This window comes from Peromyscus californicus, unplaced genomic scaffold (assembly GCF_007827085.1).
Source record: "Peromyscus californicus insignis strain IS unplaced genomic scaffold, ASM782708v3 Scaffold_3__1_contigs__length_106647218, whole genome shotgun sequence".
Taxonomy (NCBI): domain Eukaryota; kingdom Metazoa; phylum Chordata; class Mammalia; order Rodentia; family Cricetidae; genus Peromyscus; species Peromyscus californicus.
This window is the reverse complement of record NW_026294551.1, coordinates 61,278,605-61,305,093: the sequence shown is the minus strand read 5'-3', so window position 1 is coordinate 61,305,093 and position 26,489 is coordinate 61,278,605. Positions and strand designations below refer to the sequence as shown.

The 26,489-nt window shown below is 40.3% G+C and overlaps 1 protein-coding gene and 1 pseudogene across 2 annotated transcripts in view; one reads left to right on the top strand and one right to left on the bottom strand.

The window, feature by feature from the left end:
* The window catches only part of Ulk2 (unc-51 like autophagy activating kinase 2), a 90,086-nt gene that overhangs the window by 24,103 nt on the left and 39,494 nt on the right, over positions 1 to 26,489 (bottom strand). Inside the window, exons 14-19 of one of the 2 annotated variants that reach the window (XM_052757179.1) lie at positions 16,620 to 16,680; positions 9,002 to 9,139; positions 5,577 to 5,722; positions 2,631 to 2,711; positions 512 to 798; positions 29 to 216 (exon numbers count right to left, since the gene is read on the bottom strand). In XM_052757179.1, the coding sequence (XP_052613139.1) occupies positions 29 to 216; positions 512 to 798; positions 2,631 to 2,711; positions 5,577 to 5,722; positions 9,002 to 9,139; positions 16,620 to 16,680 (901 nt within the window). The remainder of the gene's footprint in view (positions 1 to 28; positions 217 to 511; positions 799 to 2,630; positions 2,712 to 5,576; positions 5,723 to 9,001; positions 9,140 to 16,619; positions 16,681 to 26,489) is intronic. The other variant, XM_052757180.1, reaches the window with a different exon arrangement.
* On the top strand, positions 11,325 to 15,372 carry LOC128121999 (upstream stimulatory factor 1-like; annotated as a pseudogene).

Here is a 26,489-nt window from a genome sequence, read left to right as displayed (position 1 = left end):
AAAGGGTAAAGAGAAAACAGTCTTTTACCTGCCAAATACTGCCTTGCTCTGCAGCTCAGATCGTTGCTTCTCACTTCCTTGTACCAAGAGGCAATGGGAACATTCACGAGGGTCATTTCCATCTTTGGACTGGCTTTCAGCAGGCCCATGTCGAGTAACCAAGGCTAACAAGTTAGAAGATGCTTGTGTTTTAGGGATTTTGAAAGGAGCTGTAGTCTAAAGAAACATATATAAGCTAGTTAATATGACATACAAAATGTTCAGAATCAACAGAATATATGGTACACTGGTCATGAGTATTGCTTTGGGACTTAGATGTGGATTCAGATACTGGCTTTGTATTTATAACGTGTGATGTTGGGCTGTTCCTTTCAGCTCTTTAGGCTCAATTTCCTTTTATGAAAGGAGAGCCCTCAACCCAGTAACTGTTCACTACAACTGTAACTATTCTCACGATGAATCCTTTCATCAAGTACCAGTTCAGAAGTATAAAAGGGCTTAAGAAACACACCTTAGTAGGAGAGCCAATGATGGTTGGCAAAGGAGTTTTAAAGAACCAGTCAGAACTCCGTGGAGAGGACCCCATGTGCTTGGTGGGAGAGGTTCCAAGGCTGCCAGGCCGACTAGGCTGAGGTGAGTAACTATACCCAGCTCCCGCATGGGATGGACACACGGGGTCAGAGTGCTGCTTTCTGAGCTTCTGCTTGTTCTGATAGATATCAGTGAGGGTGGGGGCGCTCTGCAGTCTAGCACCCAGTAAGAGTGACTGTGGTGACTGGGTCTGTGGCACTGGAGAACCTATCAACAAAATGAAGGCAACATTAAAACCCATAGAGAAGTGCAGAGATAAAACACAGGAAATAAAAAAGGCAATCTGTGTAAATGTGCATGTCCAAGGACAGTTGAGTGTATCATGGAGTGCATGTGGAGGTCAGAGAAGCAACCTCAGGTGGTGGTCCCTGCCCTCCACATTGTCTGAGACATGGAGAGAGACAGGCAGGCAGGCAACACATCTACCTAAGAGACTAGGCATCCCTTTCCCGCATAAATCATGTTGTTGCCCAGCAAAGGTCACTAATACTTAAGTTCCACTAAGACATTCTCTAAAGTTTTTTGCAAACCAAACTATTACTAATTTGGTTATGACATTAAGAGCACGAAAGTATTCCTAGTACCCAAAGTATTATCTTCTAAATACAGACACTAAATCCAGATTTGGTGGTGCACACTTGTAATCCCATAGTTGAGAGGCTAAAGTAAGAAGATCTCAGGTTCAAAGCCATCCTGGGACTATATTAGCAAGATCCTGTCTCAAAGAAGCAAACAAAAAACCCAATTACATGACAAGCCATCCAATAATTACAACAACATAAAAATTACCATTGGAGGCTGAGCATGCTTTTAATCCAGCACTCTGAAGGCAGATCTCTGTGAGTTCAAGGCCAGCCTAGTCTACATAGTGACAGTTCCAAGACAGCCTGAACTAAATAAGGATTTTTTTTTGGAGACAGGGTTTCTCTGTGTAGTTTTGGTGCCTGTCCTGGATTTCGCTCTGTAGACCAGGCTGGCCTCGAACTCACAGAGATCTGCCTGGCTCTGTCTCATGAATGATGGGATCAAAGGCATGTGTCACCACCGCCCAGCGTAGCCTGAACTAAATAGAAAAACCCAAAACAAAACAAAAAACAAATAAACAAACAAAACAATTAGAGCTTTGCTACTGATTATTCCTGCTTGATCTCATTCCAAACCTGACATTTATTATTAAGAACATTATTTTACTTTAAAAAATACTATTTATTTATGTATTTTATATAAGTGCTCTATTTGCATATACACCTGTATGCCAGAAGAGGGCATCAGAATTCCATCTAAGGACCTCTGGAGGAGCAGCCAGGGCTCTTAGCCACTGAGCCATCTCTCTAGCACCCCCCATTATCCTATTTTTTTTTTTTTTATAGAAAATAAACTTAAATAAATAGGAAGGTAAAATTTGTGGTAAATGTCATGATCAAGAAAATTTATTTAAATGTTCCTTTAAAGAAAATATAAAAAATTAAACAGAATGAGTGAGATTGTTAATATGGGATTTCTTTAATTATTTAACTCTTTACATGTTCACACAGAAAATTTGACTTATAAAAGTATGATTTATATGTACCTTTCCAGGAATATGCATTATCTAATACAACAATAAAAACACGCGCACACACATTTTTTAAAATTTTTTCTTCCCTCCTTTTTTTTTGAGACAGAGTCTCATAGATCACATGCCGGCCTCTAACTTGCTATTTAACTGAGTATGACCTTGAACTTCTAATCCTGCAGAGTTCTGGGATTACAGACATGATTTTACGTGGTGCTGAGGACTGAACCTAAGGCTTTGTGCACGCTAGGCAAGTACATTACCAACTGAGCTACATACCTAGTCCCTTGTTCCTTAAGGTTAATTATTATAAAGGAATCTTATGATCACAAGGAGATACTAGATATATGATATATTAAAAACATTAGATAAAAATTCTAAAAAGACACCACAGGAGAGGGAATATTTCATATCAATTCTGTTCTTTTAAGAAGACTGGAAAAATATAACTCAAATCCACTCATAATACAATATATTTTCCTACCTGAGGAGTGTCTACTCCTGGCTTCATGGCCCTGAGGATGCCCACAGCAGCACTGACTAAACTGTTCAGGAATGGTACCAACTAGAAATGAAACGAAGAAGAAGAAACAATTCAAAAACAATAAAGGATAGAAATGAACAACACACACACACACACACACACACACACGCTGCTCAGTCTGTAATAGTTTACATAATTCTAATTGGCAAAGATTTAATATACCTAATCAGTGTTCTAGGTGCCAGGAAGGCTGAGATTTTAAAAAGTACTGTATAACAATAAAACAAATAACTGTCCCCAACAGGTAGGTTGTTGTAAAGGAAGTTCCAGAGTTTGGATAAATGTGGGCTTGTGGGGTTGCAGGTCCAGCTGACAGATAGTCCAGCTGCTGTCCTTATATATCACATTTGTGCTGAGGTCAGGCTCCTGAAGACTATACCAACCAAAGACAAATTTAGGCCTGTTGAATAGGTCAAGGAATTCATCTGACATCTCAGTGCTTAGGGCTATTCTTGTAGTCTGGACAAAACTTTACAGACTTGGCTATCGTCTGAGACTCTTTCTTCTTTCTTGATTTTTTCCCCCTCCTCTCCCAGGTGTCAAATCTGTACCTTGGTCTGAAGCTTTCTCTGCTTCCTCTTGACCCACCCTCCCCTTAGCCTTTTCAGGTGGTTCCCCAATCAATCTCCTGGATACACAAGACTTTCTTTTCATCTACCTTCCTGTGAACACAAACTGCCGTGAGCAAGCAAAGAGTTTCAGGGTGTTTACACAGACATAAGACATGTCTATCACAGGAAAGGGCTCTGTCAAGTGGTAAGGAATGGGCCCTTTCAGCTCTAAGGATAACGTGTGGATCTTGTCTTTGCAGACCACAGACAGCATGCTCCAGTGGCACCTGTAGCAGTGAGGCGAGGCCACCATTTGGTTTGAACCGATTTTTTTTTTCTTTTCTTTCTTTCTTTTTCTTTTTTTTTTTTTTTTTTAGCTGAAAACAGAATGGGTGATGAGGCTCTCTCAATTTTGTTTTTTTGTGTGGTACATAAATATGGATGCCAGAAGTTGATGCTGGCTGTCTTTTATGACTCTCTTCCTCATTTTTTGAAACAGGGTCTTTTACTGAGCCAACCAGCCCTGCTATCCACTCGCCCTGCTTTTCCCCAGTGCTGGGGTTACAGATGTTTGCTGCTTTCACATGGGTGCTGGAAATCCTAATCCAGATCTTCATGCTTCCATGGGAAGCACTCTATCACTGAGCCGTCTTCTCAGTTCCTGGCTTAAAGCTTAAAACACAGTATCAGCGAGTTGCTGTGTTCTGACTACAGATGACTACAGATGTCTCGGTACTCTGAGCAGGAGATACTACAGACCTAGGTACTTTGGCCTCCCTTACATATACTCTGACTTCAGAACTGTGTTTCTTAATTTCACTTAAAATGCAGTTTATTTTTCTGTTTACTGTGGTTTCTGGTATTTTTGTTTGTTTTAGGTTTTCTTAAACAACCACCAAGGAAAAGTAGGAATATCTGGGGCTGGAGAGATGGCTCAGAGGTTAAGAGCACTGACTGCTCTTCCAGAGGTCCTGAGTTCAATTCCCAGTAACCATACGGTAGCACACAAACATCTGTAATAATATCTGGTGCCCTCTTTTGGCCTGCAAGCAGACATGCCGGCAGAACACTGTATACATAATAAATAAATGAATAAATGAATAAATGAATAAATGAATAAATAAATAAATAAATAAATAAATAAATAAATACAGGAGGATTTGTAACAAAGTTGCTGACATATTATCACTCTGAGCCAGAAAGCTTCTGGTGAATGTGACCCAGGGCTGTTGTATTTTAATTAATCTTCACTCATCTGAGTGTTAAGTAGGGAAAACATTTGATTTTTTTAACTCAGGGCTTAGGCTAACCAGAAGATGAGGATACTTTTGAGATAAAAGATACATTTATATTTCCAACAGTCATCATACAGATTAGAGATTTTATTTTTCCTTTTCTCTCCTGTGTGTCTCTCTTGCTCACTCTTCCTCCTTATTCTTTGAGGCACAGTCTCCCAATCAAATCCAGAAGTCACCAGCTTGCTAGGGAGAAGCAAAGAGGAATCTACTTTGTCTGCCTTCCAAGGCTGGGATTACAGGTAGGTCACCAAACCTACCTAGCATTTTTGTGGGTTCTTGGGATCTGAACTCCAGTCCTTATGTTCACCTGACAAGCCATCCCCCAGGTTCCAATACAGAGATTATTTATTTATGTATTTACTTTTGTTATTTACTTTGTTTTTTCAAGATAAGAGTTTCACTGTATAGCTTTGGCTGTCTTGGAACTCACTTTGTAGATCAGGCTGGCTTCAAACTCACAGAGATCCACATGCCTCTGCCTCCCAAGTGCTGGGATTAAAGGTGTGTACCACCACATCTGGCCAATATAGAGATTTTTAAGGTGAAGTTGGGAGTAGAATGCAGCACAAAGGATAGAGTATTGTAGGCAGAAATTTCTGTCCTGCCAGCAAATCTCAAATACCGGGCAGCCACTTCCCAAATTACCACACAGAGGCTTATATTAATTATAAATACTCGGCCAATAGCTCATGCTTGTTACTAGCTAATTCTTAAATTAACCCATATTCCTTATTTACACCCTGCCACATGGCTGTACCTTTATTAGCATGGCACGTTCATCTCCACAAGACTCTGTCCTTCCCAAAGTCTTCTGTCCTGAAAATCCTGTCTAGCTAATGGCTAGTCAGCTTGCTTATTAAACCAATCACAGCAACAAATCTTCACAGTGTACAAAGAGAATTATTCCACAGCACAGTATGTCCTATAATCAGCTTAAAAGCACTGTTATCATCATCCAGTGTTCCTTAAGAATGTGCTATATCAAATTTGTTACAGAGAAAATCAGGTTAAAAATGACTGCATTCAATTCTCCTCACCCAAAGGGGATGGTGAGTAAGGCCTGGAGGAGCCAGTTGAGAGTCTTCGTCCTCCTGTCGGCACTGCTTCTGCTGGTACAGGAGAGCAGGACCCGACCCGGAGGAAGCCCAGGGGGCTGGTGTTAGATCTTCGTACTACTGCAGATCTGAAAAGAAAAAGAGAATTATTTCCTATCTGATAGGACCCAGGTTAGAACTGTATTTCTGACACTTTTTTTCTGATAACTCCAGACAGCATTACATGTAGAATAGTTTTAAAACATATAACACATAATGGTTACAAGGAACAAAGATGAAAAATGTAAAATGAGCCAGGTGTGGTGGCACATGCCTTTAACACTTAGGAGGCTGAGGCAGGTGGACATAGAGAGTTCCAGGACTACACAACGGGATCTGGTCTCAGGAAAAAAAAAAAAAAAAAAAAAGAAATAGTAGTAAAATGATAAAGTTTCTTCTCTTTTCTACCCAATTCTTCATGCTTCTCCACCCTTATTACAAAGGTTACTAATATTCTTAGTTTCTGGTATATCCTTCCTGAGCTCACTAATGCCCTGAATGTATAACATTACTATCAGCTTTTAACAACTGAGTAACACATAACATACCAATCATTGTCAATCTGGACTCAGGTCCAGTTTCTTTTATCCTCTGAAAAACTATTTAGCTTCCAGACAGCTTTTATTAACTTCTATATCTTGTTATTTATTATATATAAACAAAGCTTTTAAATTAAAATAATAATTAACGTATTACATTTAACCTAAGATTACAAAAGGTAAATATATTTTCCAAGAAAGTAAATTAGAGGGAAGCATGGTATTTTACACTTCTGAAAATCTCTAGTACCCTGCTTAATAGAAGATATTTGAATGTTTATAATTGCTTCTGCAATCAAGTTGTTATACCCTATGTTATTTTGGTGAAATATATGAAGACAACAAATTTACACAGGTATGTCCTAGAAAAGCAAAAATATTTTGGTAGCCTTTTCAGATAACTGTGATACTCTTCTTTGATACTAAGCAAGTAGTGATTTCTAAAGCATTAGCTACAATGTGAAACTATCCATGAATATTTAACATTAAAGTTCATTCTTCTGAAAAGTATTGGCACTTAGAATAAATCTTTAATTTGTGCATCATTTTTAATAAAATTTGGACAATACTGTTTCACTGATTATGCAGATAATCCAAATACTGACACATTACACAATATCAAAGGGCCACATTCATACCAAAATGTCACTGATACAGAGCTGGAAAGATGGCTCAGTGGTTAAGAGCATTTTTTGCTCTTGCAGAGGACAAGGGTTCAAGTACAAGCACCCACATGGCAGTTCACAACCATCTGTAACTCCAGTTCCAGGGGATCAAACACCTTCACTCTCTTCTGACATCCAAGGGCATCTAGGCACATAAGTGGTGCACAAACATACATGCAGGCAAAACATTCACACACACAAAATAAATCTAAAAAATGTCACCATCAATCATACAGAAATATCAGAGCAAAAACTAACAATACCTGTCAGCATTACAGTGGTGAGTATGTTTTCCAGAGGTCTGGTTTTGTCTGAAAACTCATTATTGGTATTTATCCTCATTGTTTTCTTCCCAGTAGAAAAACTTAGTTCATTTCTGACAAAAGGGCTGCTCTACTCCCATACCATAGTTTGCCATTCTTTAAAATAAAGAGTGCTCAGTGAAAAGGGGGCTAGTTTAGCTGGCAATCCAATCATGCAATGTGCTTCCTAATGCAACTATCCAATACACTACGAACGTGCTGAAGCATTAGCATACTGGGCAGCCTATCCACAGGGCTGTGATGTTCAAAGACCAGCTTTTGCTGCTTTGTTGAGGACACTCTTTGTATGTGGCTGCAGAGATCACAAAGACTAACCGTACACTTGTAGGTCATTACCTTGATTCATGTTAAGACATAAGCAGTTTTATTCATTTTCCCTTCTTCATCATAATGCATACATCAACACAATGAGAAAAGCAAACCATACCCTAGTCGTATTATCAAGCAGTTTTGACCTATGGGGTCTAGGAAGGGAGCCCAAAACTACACTTTCTGTTTTTGGAGACAGAGTTTCTCTGTTTAACAGTCCTGGCTTGTCCTGGAACTCACTTTGTAGACCAGGTTGGCCTCAAACTCAGAGATCCACCTGCTTCTGCCTCCCAAATGCTGGGATTAAAGGCGTGTACCACCACTGCCTGGCTAAAAATCACCATTTTTTCATTTTATATTATACCTTGGAAACTTCTTTATGTCAGATTTAGCGTCCTTACTCATTTGGAATAGAAGGTACATAGCTTTCTATTGTCATAGATGGAGTATAATAAATCAGTATGAAAACACTGGTGGCACTTGGCTTATTTCTCACCTTTCGGTATTGTAACAATAAGCTATGTCATAGTCAAAGACTGTTTATGGAGAATATGAATCTGACTCTGTACAGATACATTAAGAATAAGTTGCTAGAATTGCAGTGTTATTTCCTCCTTCCATGCTACCAAATTCTCTGAGCTGTGGGACTGTAAAGGGCACAGTCATTCCCATCTTGTCAGAGTCTTGATTACACGCACACTTCTGCTCTGAGGAAGTAGGAATTCTGTCATCATCTTTGTTTTCTCATTATTTTACTTGTGTTCATGGAGTTGGTATTTACTATCACCTTTGGGGAGGGAGGTGGTCTCAGATGTAGAACAATCACACAACACATAAAAAATCTGCTGAAACCGAAAGCCTTCTTCCCTTGGTATTTTTTCTTTTCAGACAAAGATTCGCCATGTAGCCCAGAGTTGTTTCAAATTGTCAATCTTCCCGCTTTGGTCTCCCAAGTGATGGGATTATAGTCATGAGCCACCACATCAGAAAAAGTATTCATTAAACAAGTTCTTTTATATTTTTCTAGTTTTAAGATAGAGTCTCACTATGTAGCACTGGCTGGCCTGGAGCCTGCTATGCAGCCAAGGCTGACTTTCAACTCAAGAGATCCATTTGCCTTTCTTTTGCAGGGAATAAAAGGTGTATGCCACCAAACCTGTTTTTGTTGTTGTTGTTGGTTTTGTGTTTTGAGACAAGAGCTCACGTAGCTTGGAATGGCCTTGAATTCACGACAGTTAAGGATAGCTTTGAATTTCTGATCTTTTTGCTTTCACCTCCCAAAGGCTAGGATCACAGGAATGTGTCATCTTGCCTAGTTTATACAGTGTTTGGGATTGAATGAAGGATTGAATTGTACATGATGGGTAAGCATTCTGTAACTGAGCTATATCCCCAGCCCAAGTTCTTCCTGGGTAATTATATTCTTAGGCAAATACATGTGTGTGAGGTTAAACACAAATAATCTTTGAGTATCAATAACAACAACAACAAAACCTATTAAACAAATAAAAAGAATAAAGACACTGGCTTACCTTGGAGAACCATGTGGATTTGTGCCAGAGCTGGCAGTGGATATAAGATTCTGCTCTATGCGCTGATAATTCCTTACTTGAGTAGGAACTGGAACTGGGGCTGTCTCACTGTGAGGTGACACAGTAGGCTGACACTGCCTGTCACCATAATTTAAGAAAGAAAGAGTAATCAGACTGATTTTCTTTCAGTTGACCTGTTAGCTATATTTAGAGAAAATTCTAGAAAGCCAAATGATCACTTTTAAATGTGAATAAAAAATAATCCTGTTTAAAAAAAACATATGTACCCCAATTTCACATCTGTCAAGAAAACTCCTGCACTCCTGATAGCCTGGTGGTGATGGCCCATGCCTTTAAATCCCAGCCCTTAGGAGGCAGAGGCAGGTGGATCTCTGTGAGTTCAAGGCTAGCCTGGGCTAACAAAGTGAGTTCCAGGATAGCCAGAGCTTACACAGAGAAATCTGTCTCAAAAATCAAACAAACAAACAAACAAACAAACAAACAAACAAAGAACTCTCCTGGCATTCATACACATGTTGAGGACTAAAAATTTTAACTGTATCAAAGCTGGGCATGGTGGCAGAGACAGGTGGCTCTCTAAGTCCCAGGTCAGCAACAGAGAAACCCCGTCTAAAAAAGACCACACACACACACACACACACACACACACACACACACAAAAAAAAAAAAAAAAAAAAAAAAAAAAAAAAAAAAAGAAGAAAAGAAAAGAAAAAGGAAAGAAAGAAAGAGAAGAAAAAGAAGAACTACATCAATAATCTAGGAAAAAAGTTCCTCTACAACAACAGAAAAACTCCTGTTTTGGCAAAACGGTTTCATCTACTCACATTCTGCTATTCAGTACTGTACAAGAAAAAAAAGTTGTCGGGCGGTGGTGGTGCACGCCTTTAATCCCAGCACTCAGGAGGCAGAGGCAGGTGGATCTCTGTGAGTTCGAAGCCAGCCTAGACTACAGGAAAGGCGCAAAGCTACACAGAGAAACCCTGTCTCGAAAAACAAAAAACACCAGCCTGGGCTACCAAGTGAGTTCCAGGAGAGGCGCAAAGCTACACAGAGAAACCCTGTCTCAAAAAACCAAAACCAAAACAAAACAAAACAAAACAAAAACAAAAAACAACAACAAAAAGTTTATGCCAAGTAAAAGAAGAGAATATCCAAACATAAAGATGACTAGGATTTTGAACAAAATCATGAATGAAGCAAGCGTTCCCAAGGAGCTCTCCCAGTGTGCACATATATTATGCCAATCACGAAGCACACAGCTGGAAGAGCCCACAGTTGAGTAGGAGTCCTCAGCTTCCTTAACAGCTCCTCTCCTCACTTTTCATAAATTCAGAAAGAGTAAGCCCTTCAACCACTTCATTGTTACTGCATTAGGGACCATATGGAGCGTTAAGATGACTTTATTGGGTTTTCTGTCCTTCTGTAATCCTAAACCACATTAATCTCATCTCCCAATTATAGCACAGAGGGACATATTTCATCATTCAAATGGTCATCCTCTAAAGTCACTTCAGAACGTTTTGAACCATGTATCTTATATTTAATAAAAACCTATGGGTAGCAGATATATTAGTCGTTTTTCAGTATTCATTCACTCATTATTTTTACTAATAAAACTCAAAACTGATTGACAGTAATGGTATGCCCAGTTAAATCATGTCCTATCTCAGACTTCCTTATGTGTCCATACATCTTTGTTAGCAGATGAAAGACTGTGAAAGTCTTCTATTCATTTTCCTTCTATCTGCCCAGAATTTGGGAATGCTTGCTCCTAATCCTCCCTAAACAGTCCACCAACTAGGAACCAAACATACAAACATATGAGCCTATGGGGGCCATCCTCACTTAAACTATCACAAGCATCTTCTTCGTAATCAGTAGCATGAAAACCAGGAACTACAACTGCAGGACTTTACCTGCTGGTCAAAAGAATGGGCTTAGAGTTGTATCTCTCTGTTCTTGGGTAGAGACATGATATCTACACTACCAAAAAGTTCATAAAACTACAATCTAGCTGGAAGATTTCTGGTAAAGAAAAAGACATACTACACAGAGAAACCCTGTCTCAAAAAACCAAAAAGAAGCCGGGCGGTGGTGGCGCACGCCTTTAATCCCAGCACTCGGGAGGCAGAGCCAGGCGGATCTCTGTGAGTTCGAGGCCAGCCTGGGCTACCAAGTGAGTTCCAGGAAAGGCGCAAAGCTACACAGAGAAACCCTGTCTCGAAAAACCAAAAAAAAAACAAAAAAAAAAAAAAACAAAAAAAACAAAACAAAACAAAAAAACAAAAAGAAATACAGAGAGACAGAAAGGAAGGAAGGAAGAAAGAAAAGACATACAATCATCCTTTCCCTTAAGAATCCTGATCAAGCATCTTTAATCCCAGGACTCCAAAAGCAGAGGCAGCAGGATCTCTGTGAGTTTGGGGCCAGCCTTATCTACCTAGTGAGTTCCAGGACAGCCAGGGCTATGTAGAAAGACCTTGTCTCAAAATAGATAGATAGATAGATAGATAGATAAACAGATAAAGAGTTAATACAAGTGAGCCTATCAATTACCTGGACAGGAACATGGTACCTCAGGAAGCTTCCTGTTCTCCATTTTTTTTTTTTTTTTTAGATAATTGTTTCATTGCATAGCCCTAGCTGGCTACCAAATGTGACAACCTGAGTTTGATCCCTGCCAGATGATGGAAAGAGAGAACCCACTCCTGAAAGCTGTCCTCTGATCTCCACATGTATACTATGATATCTGCATATTTACACACACACACACACACACACACACACACACACACACACAAATGTAATAATATAAAGCCTATTAGTACAAACGCACAGGGAAAGTGGCACTGCCCTCAGTAGTCATGAGAAGACCTCATTAAGCAAAAGTAATCCTGGAGGTCAACAGGTGAGTTATCTCTGTAGCCAACAGTGCTGCTCACTATTGTAGTTTGAAAACTCAGAACTACCAGTAAAGTTCTGGACACCTAAGTTGCCTCCAGCATAGTGATCAACACTCAGGAGGTTTGGAAAGTATGAAGGCAGATCCTCTGCATGTATAGAACTCAGTGCTATGCTTACTTCTCATACCACAAACACAAGAAGGGGGGGGCCCTACTCAGGACATTTAGTCACACCACAGGGTATGATCTGGGGAGTTTTTGTGCGGCAGGGACAGAACCTGTCTAGTCAACAGAATATGAAGTTAAATGTAGCCAGCTGAGCCCTTTGGTATACGAAGAAGTGGTGGACATGGACACTTGTGTAATATAAGCTCAACAGTAGTATAAACCATAGGAAGACAGGAGTCCACAAGAGTTCAACTGCCCCCACTCCCCCAAATATAACTGGCAGTGTCCCAAGTTTGGAGGGTAAAGAAAGGAGCTGCTTCAATGCTTCCTCTCTTTCTCTTTGCCTTTTATGCTCACCCCCACCTCATTTACTACACTTTTAATAGTTTAAGATTATTGTATTAAGAAAGCTTTCTATAGCCAGGCGGTGGGAGAACATGCCTTTAATCCCAGCACTCAGGTAGTAGAGGCAGGCAGATCTCTGAGTTTGAAGCCAGTCTGGACTACAGAACAAGTTCCAAGACAGCCAGGGCTACATAGAGAAACCCTGCTTCAAAAAAAAAAAAAAAAAAAAAAAGCCAGGCAGTGGTGGCACACACCTTTAATCCTAGTATTCGGGAGGCAGAGACAGGCGGATCTCTGTGAGTTCAAGGCCAGCCTGGTCTACAGAGCAAGATCCAGGACAGGCACCAAAACTACACAGAGAAACCCTGTCTCAAAAAACAAACAAACAAAAAACAGAAAAAAAAAGAATGAAAGAATATTTTTATATTTTCTGCATACATTTAAATTTTGCTCATGTACCTTTCATTATTGAACAATGCATGCACACATACACAAGTAAGTAAATAACTTTTTTAAAAATGGAGATGTTAGCCAGGTGGTGGTGGCATATACCTTTAATCCCAGCATTCAGAAGGCAGAGGCAGGCAGATCTCTCTGTGAGTTCGAGGCCAGCCTGGTCTACAGGGCAAGTTCCAGGGACAGGCTCCAAAGCTACTCAGAGAAACCCTGTCTTGAACCCCCTGCCAAATGTAGACATTCAGGAAAAACTTTTCCTGATTTAAAAAAAAAAAAAAAAGACACGCCAGGCGGTGGTGGTGCATGCCTTTAATCCCAGCACTTGGGAGGCAGAGGCAGTTGGATCTCTGTGAGTTCGAGGCCAGCTTGGTCTACAGAGTGAGTTCCAGGACAGGCACCAAAACTACACAGAGAAACCCTGTCTCGAAAAACCATTAAAAAAAGACACTAAATAGTAATATGAAGCCATAAAAACATATAAAGGTTGGCCTGGGTGTTAGCACACTCCTTTAATCCCAGCACATGGGAGGCAAAGGTGGGAGGATCCATGTGATTTTGGGTCCAGCCTGGTCTACATATCAGCTCCAGGACAGCCAGGGTTACATAGAGAGAGCCGGTCTTTTAAAAAAAAAGGAGGGGGAGTCTATCAAGGTATAGGTAAACATGTGGACAAATATACAGTTCTGCATTCCTATATTGGATTTATCAATTAAATTTAAATTGCTATGCAGAATTAATTGGCAAAAACACAAATTTCTATAACCAACATCAATGGGCACACAGCATATAAATAAAGATATATTCCTATCACGTAGTGGTAGCACACCTGGGTGGTGGTGCACGCTTTTAATCCCAGCACTCGGGAAGCAGAGGTAAGTGGATCTCTGTGAGTTCGAGGCCAGCCTAGTCTACAAGTTCCAGGACAGCCAGGGCTACACAGAGAAACCCTGTCTTGAAAAAACAAAAAGGGGGGAAAAAGATATACTCCCAGGAAGTGGGGGAAATCAGCTGCAACATCTGTCACTCAACTGAGTGCCAGGGTTAATCAGGCTGCATAACAATGAGAATATACTTAACCTACTGCACTATAAGCTTTGACATAGTTAAGAGGATAGAGTTTATGCATTTGTTATCATAATTAAAATCTGTTTTAAGATGGCTGCAGGCTGCAACTGTGCATGAGCAGCTGTCTATGGAGAGACCTAGATTCAAAGAGGGAGACTGCCACCAGGGGAAATTGGCGACTAAAGCGGCCTGGTTCAGATTTAGCACTCAGGCCTTGGAGTCGGGAGATACGAAGACTTCCAAAAACAGACCAGCTCCTCGGATGAGCCCCTCAGAGAGATGAAGGGGCAGCAGAAAACAGCTGAGACCAGACAGTGCAAATTCAGGAAGGTGCAGTGGCCACTGGAGAGGACCCAACTAGTGTAGCTATCGCCAGCATGCAGTCAGCTGCTACTTCTCCGACCCCAACGTCAAGTACGTCTTCTGAACTGAGAGTGGGGGCCAGGTGAAGTACAGGGTGATCGAGGAGTCTGAGGGGCAGCTGGATGGCCAGACAGAGGGTGCTGGTGCCATCAGTGGCTACCCTGCCCCACACTCTATGACCCACCCAGGCAGTGATCCAGGGTGCTTTCACCAGTGACGATGCAGCTGACACAGAGGGAACAGCCGCTGAAACACTTTATACTTACTTTCCCAGCACTGCAGTGGGAGATGGTTCGGGGGGGGGGGGGGGGGGTACCACATCTGGGAGTACAACTGCTGTTGTTACCACCCAGGGCTCAGAGGCACTTCTGGGGCAGGCAACCCCTCCCAGTAACAGTCAGTTCTTTGTGATGATGTCACCACAAGAAGTATTGCAGGGAGGGAGCCAGCGTTCGATTGTCTCCAGGACCCACCCTTATTCCCCATAGTCAGAGGCTCCTAGGACAACTCAAAATGAGAAACGCCAGGCTCAACTGAGTGGAGCGCTGCCGCCTGGCCAAGATCAACAACTGGATTGTGCAGCTGTCCAAAGTCATCCCAGACTGCTCTATGGAGAGCACCAAGTCTGGCCAGAGTAAAGGTGGAATCCTACCCAGGAGCTGCGGCAGAGCAACCACCGGTTGTCTGAAGAGCTGCAGGGGTTAGATCAGCTGCAGCTGGACAACGATGTGCTTCGACAACAGGTGGAAGACCTTAAAAACAAGAACCTGCTACCACGCGCTCAGTTACCGCATCATGGATTAGAGGTCATCATCAAGAATGACAGCAACTAACTATGGGGATTTGGGCGCTTTGGGCCCTAGAACTGCAGAGAGCCCAGAGCAACAGGCTAATCCCATGCCCCTTTCCTTCACTGCCTACTTCTGGCATGGGACGGGGCAGTCTGGCAAGCGTGGCTTTGAACTGAGGCCCTGTGGTGTGTCAGTCTACAGTGAGTGGTGTGAAACACCAAGTGGACGTGTACTGACCGCCTTGCCCACTCCCCCCCCCCCCCCCCCCGTGTAGTCCCCGGGTCCTTGTGCTCCTTTTGCACACTGCATGTGCTCTATCGGTGGACACTGGACATACTGAATCTGGGCTTGCCTTGTGGTTGCTTAGAGTGCCCAGCAGAGGGTCTGTGCACACTCTCTGGGTCCAGCTCTTCCACTGGCTCTTCCTTTCCTGGAGCAGAAGTTAAGATATGCACCTGATTACTCTGGGGAGCAGACTTATTCAGGAGGTGGGGAAGGATGTTAGGTGGCTGCTATCCCATGAATAGAGGAGGGGCCGGTGATAAGGTGGGCCTCTGCAGAAGTCTCTGAAGCCAGGGAGAAAGATAGGCAGGGGCTCACTGAGAGCCTTTCCCTTCTGGGGATGGTTCTTTTTATTTCTTTTCTTTTTCTTTCTTTCTTTCCTTTTTTTTTAAAGATAAAATTGTTTAGAGTCACAAATAAAATGTTTTAACGGGTTTAGAGCCACAGGGCTGTAATCCTAGCTACTTTGGAAGCTGAGGCAAAATTTCTAGTTCAAGGTTGCCTGGATAACGTAGAAACTGTCTTAAAATGAAAACCAAAAAATAAGCTGGGAATACAGCTCAGTGCACAGAACTTCCCTACCAATGTGCAAGGCTCTGGATTTAAACTCTAACACTGCAAATACATACATAAACACATGAAGGAAAACTATTATTTTTTCTTTTACAAAATTGTTACCTTTTCCTAGTAGTGCAAGCCTGCTCAAGAGACAAGACAGAAGAACTGCAAGTTCAAGGTCAGCTTGAGCTTCCATGAGTTCAAGTCCAGCCTAGGCAATTTAGCAAAATGCTACCTCAAAATAAGAAAAAAAATGTAATGGGCTGGGTACACAGTTCAATAGCAGTGCTTATGTAGCATGCCTGAGGTGTTAGGTTCAACCCCCAGGCTCAAAACGAATGAACAAAACAAAAACCAAGAACCCCCAAAATAGTATGTATGCATGTTATACACATGAATGTATACATGTGTAAATCAAGAACAAAACTTAGTAAAGCCACAAAATAACAAAATATGAAAAATGTTTCTTAAACTAAAATGTGAACTTCTGATCATCCTGCCTCCATCTTCCAAGTGCTAAGATTACAATGGTGTGCCACAGTATTCACCTACGTGCTCCTGAAGTGGAACCTCGGGCTCTGTGAAAGCTAGGAAAGCATTCTACCAACTGAACACATCTCTGGGCCCCAAATATGAAAACTCTTCTGGTAAAATATATAAACATACCCTCCACACATGAAGAATTCATTTGAAGCACGTCTGGCAGCAGTCCCCATCGGCATATCATCTGAAGAGAAAGAAAGAATCAACCCGTTATACCACATGTTTTAGAGAATGGAAATCTCTTCCAGCATGATGATTTAGAAATAACCTGAATACAATATGAATTTATTCCCCATTTTTGGGTTTTTTTTGGGGGGGTCATTTGTTTTAGTTTCTTAGACACAGTCTCTCTACATCTGACTGTCCATGAACTCATTATGTAGACCAAACTGGCCTCAAGCTCATAGATACCTGCCTCTTCCCAATTGCTAGGATTAAAGGTATGTGCCACCATACCCATTTAATTCTTATGTTTTGATTTCTTCCATGAGAAATAGGTTCTTCTTTATGGCTTTAGGCAAATTCACCACTCAAAGTTATAAGAACTAATTTCTCCTGGCTGAATCTGAACTGCAGGCCTGGGAAAGACCCTCTTGTCTGGGTGTTTGGAGGCTGTGGCTGGGCATCACCCAGCATAGTCCATGATCTTTTTCTGAGTTAAAGTTACGTATGTGTTGCTATGTTTATGTCTTTCTTCACCATTTACCATGTACAAAAACCATGCTATTATTTTTATCAGGTTCCTTTTTATAGATCACTGAGAAGAAGTGTTGAATACTATGTCCCCAATATCATTTTGCCCATGGGCTCTGTGGTTTCCTTTCCTTTCCTAGGCTTGTGTAATTCTGTGTGTTGTGTGTGTGGTTCTTGGTTGTTGTTGAGATGTGTCTCGCTGTGTTGCCCAGACTAGTTTGAAAGTCACAGACTCAAGGGTCCTTCCCACATCATGATCTGCCCTGCCTTTACTTCCAAGCTGTATCTGGGACTTCAGGTATATATCACCATGCTGAGCTTGCTTTTACACTCTTGGCTTTTTGAGACAGATTCTCCTGATGGCTTAATGACTTTCACCACCCAATTTTGCACAGAATATATACATTATATTATACCATAACTGGTTATAAAACAAAGTATAGCTCAACAGAATGCTGGAGTATCCATCCTTTTTATAATATCTCTGTCAGATTCTGCATAGCCTGTTGAATAAGACATTGTTCTTTTGAATGCAGTAGCAGATACCACAGACCATCTTCATCTTCTTGCCTATCTTTTATATATATCAGTTCCACATAGTTGAGAACTTGGGCCTGTCACTGTTATACTCACTACATCACATTATCCTATGTCATTCTATGTGATGTTAAATAACAGTTGATCAAACAATATATTTCTGAAAAAAAAAAAAGGGCTGGAGAGATGGCTCAGAGGTTAAGAGCACTGGCTGCTCATCCAGAGGTCCTGAGTTCAATTCCCAGCAACCACGTGGTGGCTCACAACATCTATAATGAGATCTGATGCCCTCTTCTGGCATGCAGGCATACATGCAGATGTAACATGGTATATGTAAGAAATAAATACATCTTTAAAAAAAAAAAACCATGCTGATAATCTATGCTCAAAAAGAAAGGGGAGTTACAAAAACTCCTGTGAATGATCCTTATAAGAAACTGAGTACTGCATTTATTTGGAACATCTCAAGCCCAGCTCTCATGAACTTATAGCCTAGAAGTCAAAGAAATTCTAGGACATAGAGAAATAATATCAGGTAGTGATAAGGAGGTCTAGGGGAACTAAATGAAGGCAATGAACAGAAAGTCGTGGAGCAAGACAGGCGTCTACTTAAAGCCTCAAGCAGACCCTGTGTAGGAATAAGGAAACTGGAAGTGGCAGGAATGTACACTTGAGGTCAGAGAAACAGCTCAGTGATTAAGAACATCTATTGCTCTTCCAGAGGAACCAAGCCTGGTTCCCACACCCACATCAGGCAGCTCACAACCATCTGTTACACTAGATCCAGAGGATCCAATACTCTGGACTGGCCTCCTCAAGCACTGCATTCAAGTGCACAACCTTCTCTCACCTACATATACAAGTAATTAAAAACAAAATCTAAAAAAAAAAGACACACACACACACATATATGTTTCATAAATGTACTTTGTTTTTTAAGTTTTGAGTTTGAAACTAAGTAATTATAAAACAAAATTAAATCAAAAGAAATAAGAAATAATCCCTAGAAACCAAAAGTAGTATGAAGCAAGGAATTTAACTACATATCAACTTGGTAACTTAATCACAGAGTGGGAAGATATTTCAAGTGACTTTAGGTCTGAATAATTTGTATATTCCCTAAAGACAAAAGGCTCCAAAAAAAGATGTCCAATAGCTTTTAGTAATTATATTTAAGTCCTATTTATATTGTCCTAGGATCTCACACTAGGACTCTGAAACCTCACAGGCAAAAGGAGACAAATAAGAACCTGTACTTAACAGGCAAGAGAGGAGAAAAGCTTACTACCATAGAAATGTACAAACTGGGGCTGGTTTTGGTGCCACACTCTTGTATTCACCCCCACCACACACACACAAATACACCAAATACACACACTCAGGAAGGTAGTACACTCCTCTTGAGAATATGCCTCACAAAGGGAAAAAGAACAAGAAAGAAACTAAGGAAGGGAGGGAGGAAAGGAAGAAGGGAAGAAAGTAAATCAGAAAGCTGATGGGTAAGACTAGGTTCTTTTCTTGTTTGTTTTTTTAAGATTAGGTTCTTTTTCATCTACTTGACCCAAGGAAATAGAATGATTAACTCAGAAATAAATCACTTTACATCACAGAACCCTAAAAGGCTTTAAATAACTAGCAATACCAGATGCCTATACCTTTCAAAGTAGGACCAAAGACAGATTATCTGAAAGTTTGGTTTAAAAAGACAGGCTGATCTCCATGGGACGCGACCAGAATGGATCCGAACATTCTGTCTGAGGCCAACCGAGGGCCCAGCTGCCGATCCTGTGAAACCCAACAACTTGGAGGTGTTGGTGAGACTACCCTGCTAAGCTGAGATCCATTCGGGAGAGGATCCAGAATCCTACAGTCTGCAGTCTGAGGAAACAAGATCAGCTGAGGAGTTGACGAATGAGCAAAACGTGACCTGAGAACACAAAAGAAGGTGCTGCCCAGCCACCAAACCAGATCACCAGAATCATAAACCTACCCTACACTGACTGGGAACAGGTAAGCCCCCATCTCCAGACCAAAAGATCAGGTCCCTAGGCCCTAGGCCCTACCCATCGGAGTCCCAGAGACCAGACAGCTACCTTTCTCTGCTCCCCCCCACACACACAAAAAAAACAACCCAAAAAACAAAAAACAAACAAAAAAAACCCTAACCCCTACGAACCTAACAACCACTGAAACCATAAGCACACCCTGCACCAACTGGGAACAACTGCTCCCAGAGACAGAACCCATTAACACTGATTTGACTAAGCTGCTCCCGAAGAAACAGAGCCCAACAGCACCAATTTAACCAAGAACTCCTAGTGAACCAAGACTAAAAATTGGAACAAGAGAGGCACCTTCAGACACAGACACTGCCTGCACCGAGCAGAGGAAGAGATGAGTAGATGGCAGTGCAAAAATACAGGCAACAACATAAAGACCTATATGACAACATCAGAACCTAGTGATTCCACACCTGCAAGACCTGAACATACCAAGACAAAAGAAACAGAAGAAATCAATCCTAAAAATGACTTTAAGAAGATGATAAAGGCCCTTAAAGAAGAAATAAAAAATTCCCTTAAAGAAATGGAAGAAAAAACAAACAAAAAAAATTGGAAGAAATCAAAGAAAACCAAGAAAAAAGTAATTAAACAGATGAAGGAAACAATTCAAGATTTGAAAATTGAAATTGGGACAATAAAGAAAACACAAACTGAGGGAATGCTGGAAATAGAAATCTTGACTAAACGAACAGGAACTACAGAAGCAAGCATGATCAACTGAATGCAAGAGCTGGAACAGAGAATCTCTGACACTGAAGACACAATAGAGAAAATAGATTCGTCAGTCAAAGAAAACACTAAAGACAAAAAAGTAGTAACACAAAACATCCAGGAAATTTGGGACACCATGAAAAGACCAAACCTAAGAATAATAGGGATAGAAGAAGGAGAAGAATACCAACTCACAGGCACGGAAAATATATTCGACAAAATCATAGAAGAAAACTTTCCTAACCTAAAGAAAGAAATACCTATGAAGATACAAGAAGCTTACAGAACACCAAATAGGCTGGATCCAAAAAAAAAAAGTCCCCTTGCCACATAATAATCAAAACACTAAACATACAGAACAAAGAAAAAATATTTTAGAGCCACAAAAGAAAAAGACCAAGTAACATATAAAGGCTGACCCATCAGAATAACACCAGACTTCTCAATAGAGACTATGAAAGCTAGAAGGTTCTAGACAAACGTTATGCAGACACTAAGAGACCACGGATGCCAACCCAGACTATTATACCCAGCAAAATTCTCAATCACCACAGGCGGAGTAAAAAAAATATTCCATGATAAAACCAGATTTAATCAATACCTGTTCACAAATCCAGCCCTACAGAAAGCACTAGAAGGAAAAATCCAACCTAAAGAAGCTAAATACACCCATGAAAACTCAAGCAATAGATAATCCCACATCAACAAATATCAAAGAAGGAAAATGCAACACAAAAAATAACAGGAATTAACTATCACTGGTCATTAATATCCATCAGTATCAATGGTCTCAACTCACCTATAAAAAAACACAGACTAACAGAATGGATAAGAAAACAGGATCCATCCTTCTGCTGCATATAAGAAACACACCTTAACTTCAAAGACAGACACTACCTCAGAGTAAAGGGCTGGGAAAAGGCTTTCCAATCAAATGGACCTAAGAAGCAAGCTGGTGTAGCTATCCTAATATCTAATAAAATAGACTTCAAACTAAAATCAATTGAAAGAGATCAGGATGGACATTACATATTTATCACAGGAAAAATCCACCAAGATGAAGTCTCGATTCTGAACATTTATGCCCCAAATACAAAAGCACCCACATTCATAAAAGAAACATTACTAAAGGTTAAATCGCACATCAAACCCCACACATTAGTAGTGGGAGATTTCAACACACCACTCTCACCAAAAGACAGATCTACCAGACTGAAACTTAACAAAGAAATAAAGGACCTAACAGATGTTATGACTCAAATGGACTTAATAGATGTCTACAGAACATTCCATCCTAACACAAAAGAATATACCTTCTTCTCAGCACCCCATGGAACCTTCTCAAAAACTGACCACATGCTTGGTCACAAAGGAAATCTCAACAGATACAAAAACATTGGAATAACCTTCTGTATCTTATCGGACCACCGTGCCTTAAAGTTAGATTTCAACAACAACAGAAATTACAGAAAGCCTACAATCTCATGGAAACTGAATAATGCCCACCTGAAACACCAATGGGTCAAGGAAGAAAGAAAGAAAGAAATTAAAGATTTCCTAGAATTCAATGAAAATGAAAGTACAACATACCCAAACTTATGGGACACTATGAAAGTAGTGCTAAGAGAAAAATTCATAGCTCTAAATGCACACATAAAGAAGATGGAGAAATCCCATACCAATGAATTAACAGCACAACTGAAAGCTCTAGAACAAAAAGAAACAAACTCAACCAGCAGAAACAGACACCAGGAAATAATCAAATTGAGAGCTGAAATCAATGAAATAGAAACCAAGAGAACAATACAAAAAAAAAAAAATCAATGAAACAAAGAGTTGGTTCTTTGAAAAAATCAACAAGATAGACAAACCCCTAGTCAAATTAAACAAAAGGCAAAGAGAGGGCACCCAAATTAACAAAATCAGAAATGAAAAAGGAGACATAACAACAGACAATGAGGGAATCCAGAGAATCATCAGGTCATACTTCAAAAACCTGTACTCCACAAAATTGGAAAATATGGAAGAAATGGACAATTTTCTGGATAGCTACCACATACCAAAGTTAAATCAAGACCAGATAAACTATTTAAATAAACCAATAACCCCTAAAGAAATAGAAACAGTCATCAAAAGTCTCCCAACCAAAAAAAGCCCAGGAACAGATGGTTTCAGTGCAGAATTCTACCAGATTTTCAAAGAAGAACTAATACCAATACTCTTCAAATTGTTCCACACAATAGAAACAGAAGGAACATTACCAAACTCTTTTAAATGAGGCTACAATTACCCTGATACCCAAACCACACAAAGACACAACAAAGAAAGAGAATTACAGACCAATCTCCCTCATGAACATTGATGCAAAAATACTCAACAAAATATTGACAAACCGAATCCAAGAACACATCCAAAAAATTATCCACCATGACCAAGTAGGTTTCATCCCAGGGATGCAAGGATGGTTCAACATACGAAAATCTGTCAGCATAATACACCATATAAACAAACTGAAAAAAAAAACACCACATGATCATCTCATTAGATGCTGAAAAAAACCTTTGACAAAACCCAACACCCCTTCATGATAAAGATCTTAGAGAGATCAGGAATACAAGGAACATTCCTAAACATAATAAAGGCAATTTACAGCAAGCCAACAGCCACCATCAAATTAAACAGGGAGAAACTCAAAGCGATTCCACTAAAATCAGGAACAAGACAAGGCTGTCCACTCTCCCCATATTTATTCAATATAGTACTTGAAGTTCTAGCTAGAGCAGTAAGACAACAAAAGGAGATCAAAGGGATACAAATTGGAAAGGAAGAAGTCAAACTTTCACTATTTGCAGATGATATGATAGTATACATAAATTACCCCAAAAATTCTATCAGGGAACTCCTACAGCTGATAAACTCCTTCAGTAAAGTGGCAGGATACAAGATCAACTCAAAAACATCAGTAGCCCTCCTATACACAAATGATAAAAGGGCTGAGAAAGAAGTCAGAGAAACATCACCCTTTACAATAGCCACAAATAATATAAAATACCTTGGGATAACACTAACTAAACAAGTGAAGGACCTTTTTGATAAGAACTTTAAATCTCTAAAGAAAGAAATTGAAGAAGATATCAGAAAATGGAAGGATCTCCCTTGCTCATAGATAGGTAGGAGTAACATAGTAAAAATGGCAATCTTACCAAAAGCAATCTACAGATTCAATGCAATACCCATCGAAATCCCAACACAATTCTTCACAGACTTGGAAAGAAAAATACTCAACTTAATATGGAAAAACAAAAGACCCAGGATAGCTAAAAGAATCCTGTATAATAAAGCAACCTCTGGAGGTATCACCATCCCTGACATCAAGATCTACTATAGAGCTATAGTAATAAAAACAGCTTGGTACTGGTATAAAAACTGACATACAGACCAATGGAATCGAATTGAAGACCCTGACATTAATCCATGCACGTATGAACACCTGATTTTTGACAAAGAAGCCAAAACTATACAATGGAAAAAAGAAAGTATTTTCAACAAATGGTGCTGGCATAACTGGATGTCAATATGTAAAAGATTACAAATAGATTCATATCTGTAACCATGCACAAAACTCAAGTCCAAGTGGATCAAAGACCTCAACATAAATCCAGTTACACTAAACTTAATAGAAGAGAAAGTAGGAAGTACTCTTGAATGCACTGGCACCAGAGACCACTTCCTAAATATAACACCAACAGCACAGACCCTGAGCACAACAATTAATAAGTGGGACCTCTTGAAACTGAGAAGCTTTTGTAGGGCAAAAGACACAGTCAATAAGACAAAAAGACAGCCTACCGAATGGGAAAAGATCTTCACAAACCCCACATCTGACAGAGGACTGATCTCCAAAGTATATAAAGAACTCAAGAAACTAGACAGCAAAATACTGAACAATCCAATTAAAAAAATGGGCTAAAGAGCTAAACAGAGAATTAAAAGAAGAATCACAAATGGCTGAAAGACATTTAAAGAAATGCTCAACATCTGTAGCTAGAGTTTTCCTGCCTTGCCCACAGTCAGGACAAATCTTTGTCACCCGCCAGTCCCACAGCCGCTCAGACCCAACCAAGTAAACACAGAGACTTATATTGCTTACAAACTGTATGGCCGTGGCAGGCTTCTTGCTAACTGTTCTTACAGCTTAAATTAATCCATTTCCATAAATCTATACCTTGCCACATGGCTCGTGGCTTACTGGCATCTTCACATGCGGCTTGTCATGGTGGCGGCTGGCAGTGACTCCTTCGCCTTCCTGTTCTTTTTCTCCTCTTTGTTAGTCCCGCCTATACTTCCTGCCTAGCCACTGGCCAATCAGTGTTTTATTTATTGACCAATCAGAGCAATTTGACATACAGACCATCCCACAGCAAACATCCTTAATCATCAAAGAAATGCAAATCAAAACGACTCTGAGATACCACCTTACACCTGTCAGAATGGCTAAGACCAAAAATATTAATGACAGTCAATGTTGGAGAGGATGAGGAGCAAAGAGACCACTCCTCCACTGTTGATGGGAATGCAAACTTGTACAACCACTGTGGAAATCAGTATGGCGGGTTCTCAGAAAATTGGGAATTGATCTACCTCAAGACCCAGTCATATCACTCTTGGGCATATACCCAAGGAATGCTCAATCATACCACGAAGATACGTGCTCAACTATGTTCATAGCAGCACTATTTGTAATAGCCAGAACCTGGAAACAACCTAGATGCCTCTCAACTGAAGAATGGATTAAGAAAATGTGGTACATATACACAATGGAGTACTACTCAGCAGAGAAAAACAGTGGCAGCATGAAATTTGCAGGCAAATGGATGGAACTAGAAAATATCATCCTGAGTGAGGCAACCCAAACCCAGAAGAACAGACATGGTATGTACTCACTCATAAATGGATTCTAGATATAAAACAAAGAACAATCAGACTGCAACTCACAGAACAAGGGAGGCTACATAGCAGGGGGGACCCTAGGATGACTGTGGCTTATAATAAGTTTTGGTTTTACTCAATTACTGGGCAAGCCTCAATCAAATATTTCACTATTAGGATAAGAATTTATACTGTATCAAGCTGATAATAGAAAAATAAATAAATAAATAAAAATGGGGAAAAAAAAGACAGGCTGGCAGGTTGGCTCAGCAGGTAAGGATGCTTGCCACCAAGCCTGAAGACCTGAGTTCAAGCCCCAGGGCCCACATAGAAGGAGAGAACTGACTTCTGAAAGCTGTCCTCCAACCTTCACAAACACATACATATACATAAATAAATTCAATAGAAAACAAAGCAGGGTATGATGGCACACACCTTTAATTCAGCACTTGGGAGGCTGAGGCAGGCAGATCTCTGAGTTTGAGGCCAGTCTGATCTACAGAGCTAGTTCTAGGACAGACAGAGCTACACAGAGAAACCCTGTCTTGAAAAAAAACAAACAAACAAAAATTAAAGTTAGAATACAGGAAATAATAGCATATTAGAATTTTTGATAAATGAGCAGATTATAACTGTTTATGTTGTGGAGGAAAAGATGTTACTGGGAGAATATAGTTATGTTTCATTATGGTAACCATTTTACTAGGTATACTTACTGTTAAAATATCCTATACCTTAAATGTAACTATTGCATTTACTTTAAACTATACAAAGGAAAGAGCAGTTGAAGCAGTCCTCTCCAGTTTTCTGTAGGCAGCAATGCTCATCCACAACTAGGGCTGCAAACTGGATCTATGCACTTGAGACAGAGTCACACTGGTCCTGTACTACAGAATGCACAAAGAATTAAGGTAAGAGCACTACAGCTGCCGGGCGGTGGTGGCGCACGCCTTTAACCCCAGCACTCGGGAGGCAGAGCCAGGCGGATCTCTGTGAGTTTGAGGCCAGCCTGGTCTACAGAGTGAGATCTAGGACAGGCACCAAAACTACACAGAGAAAC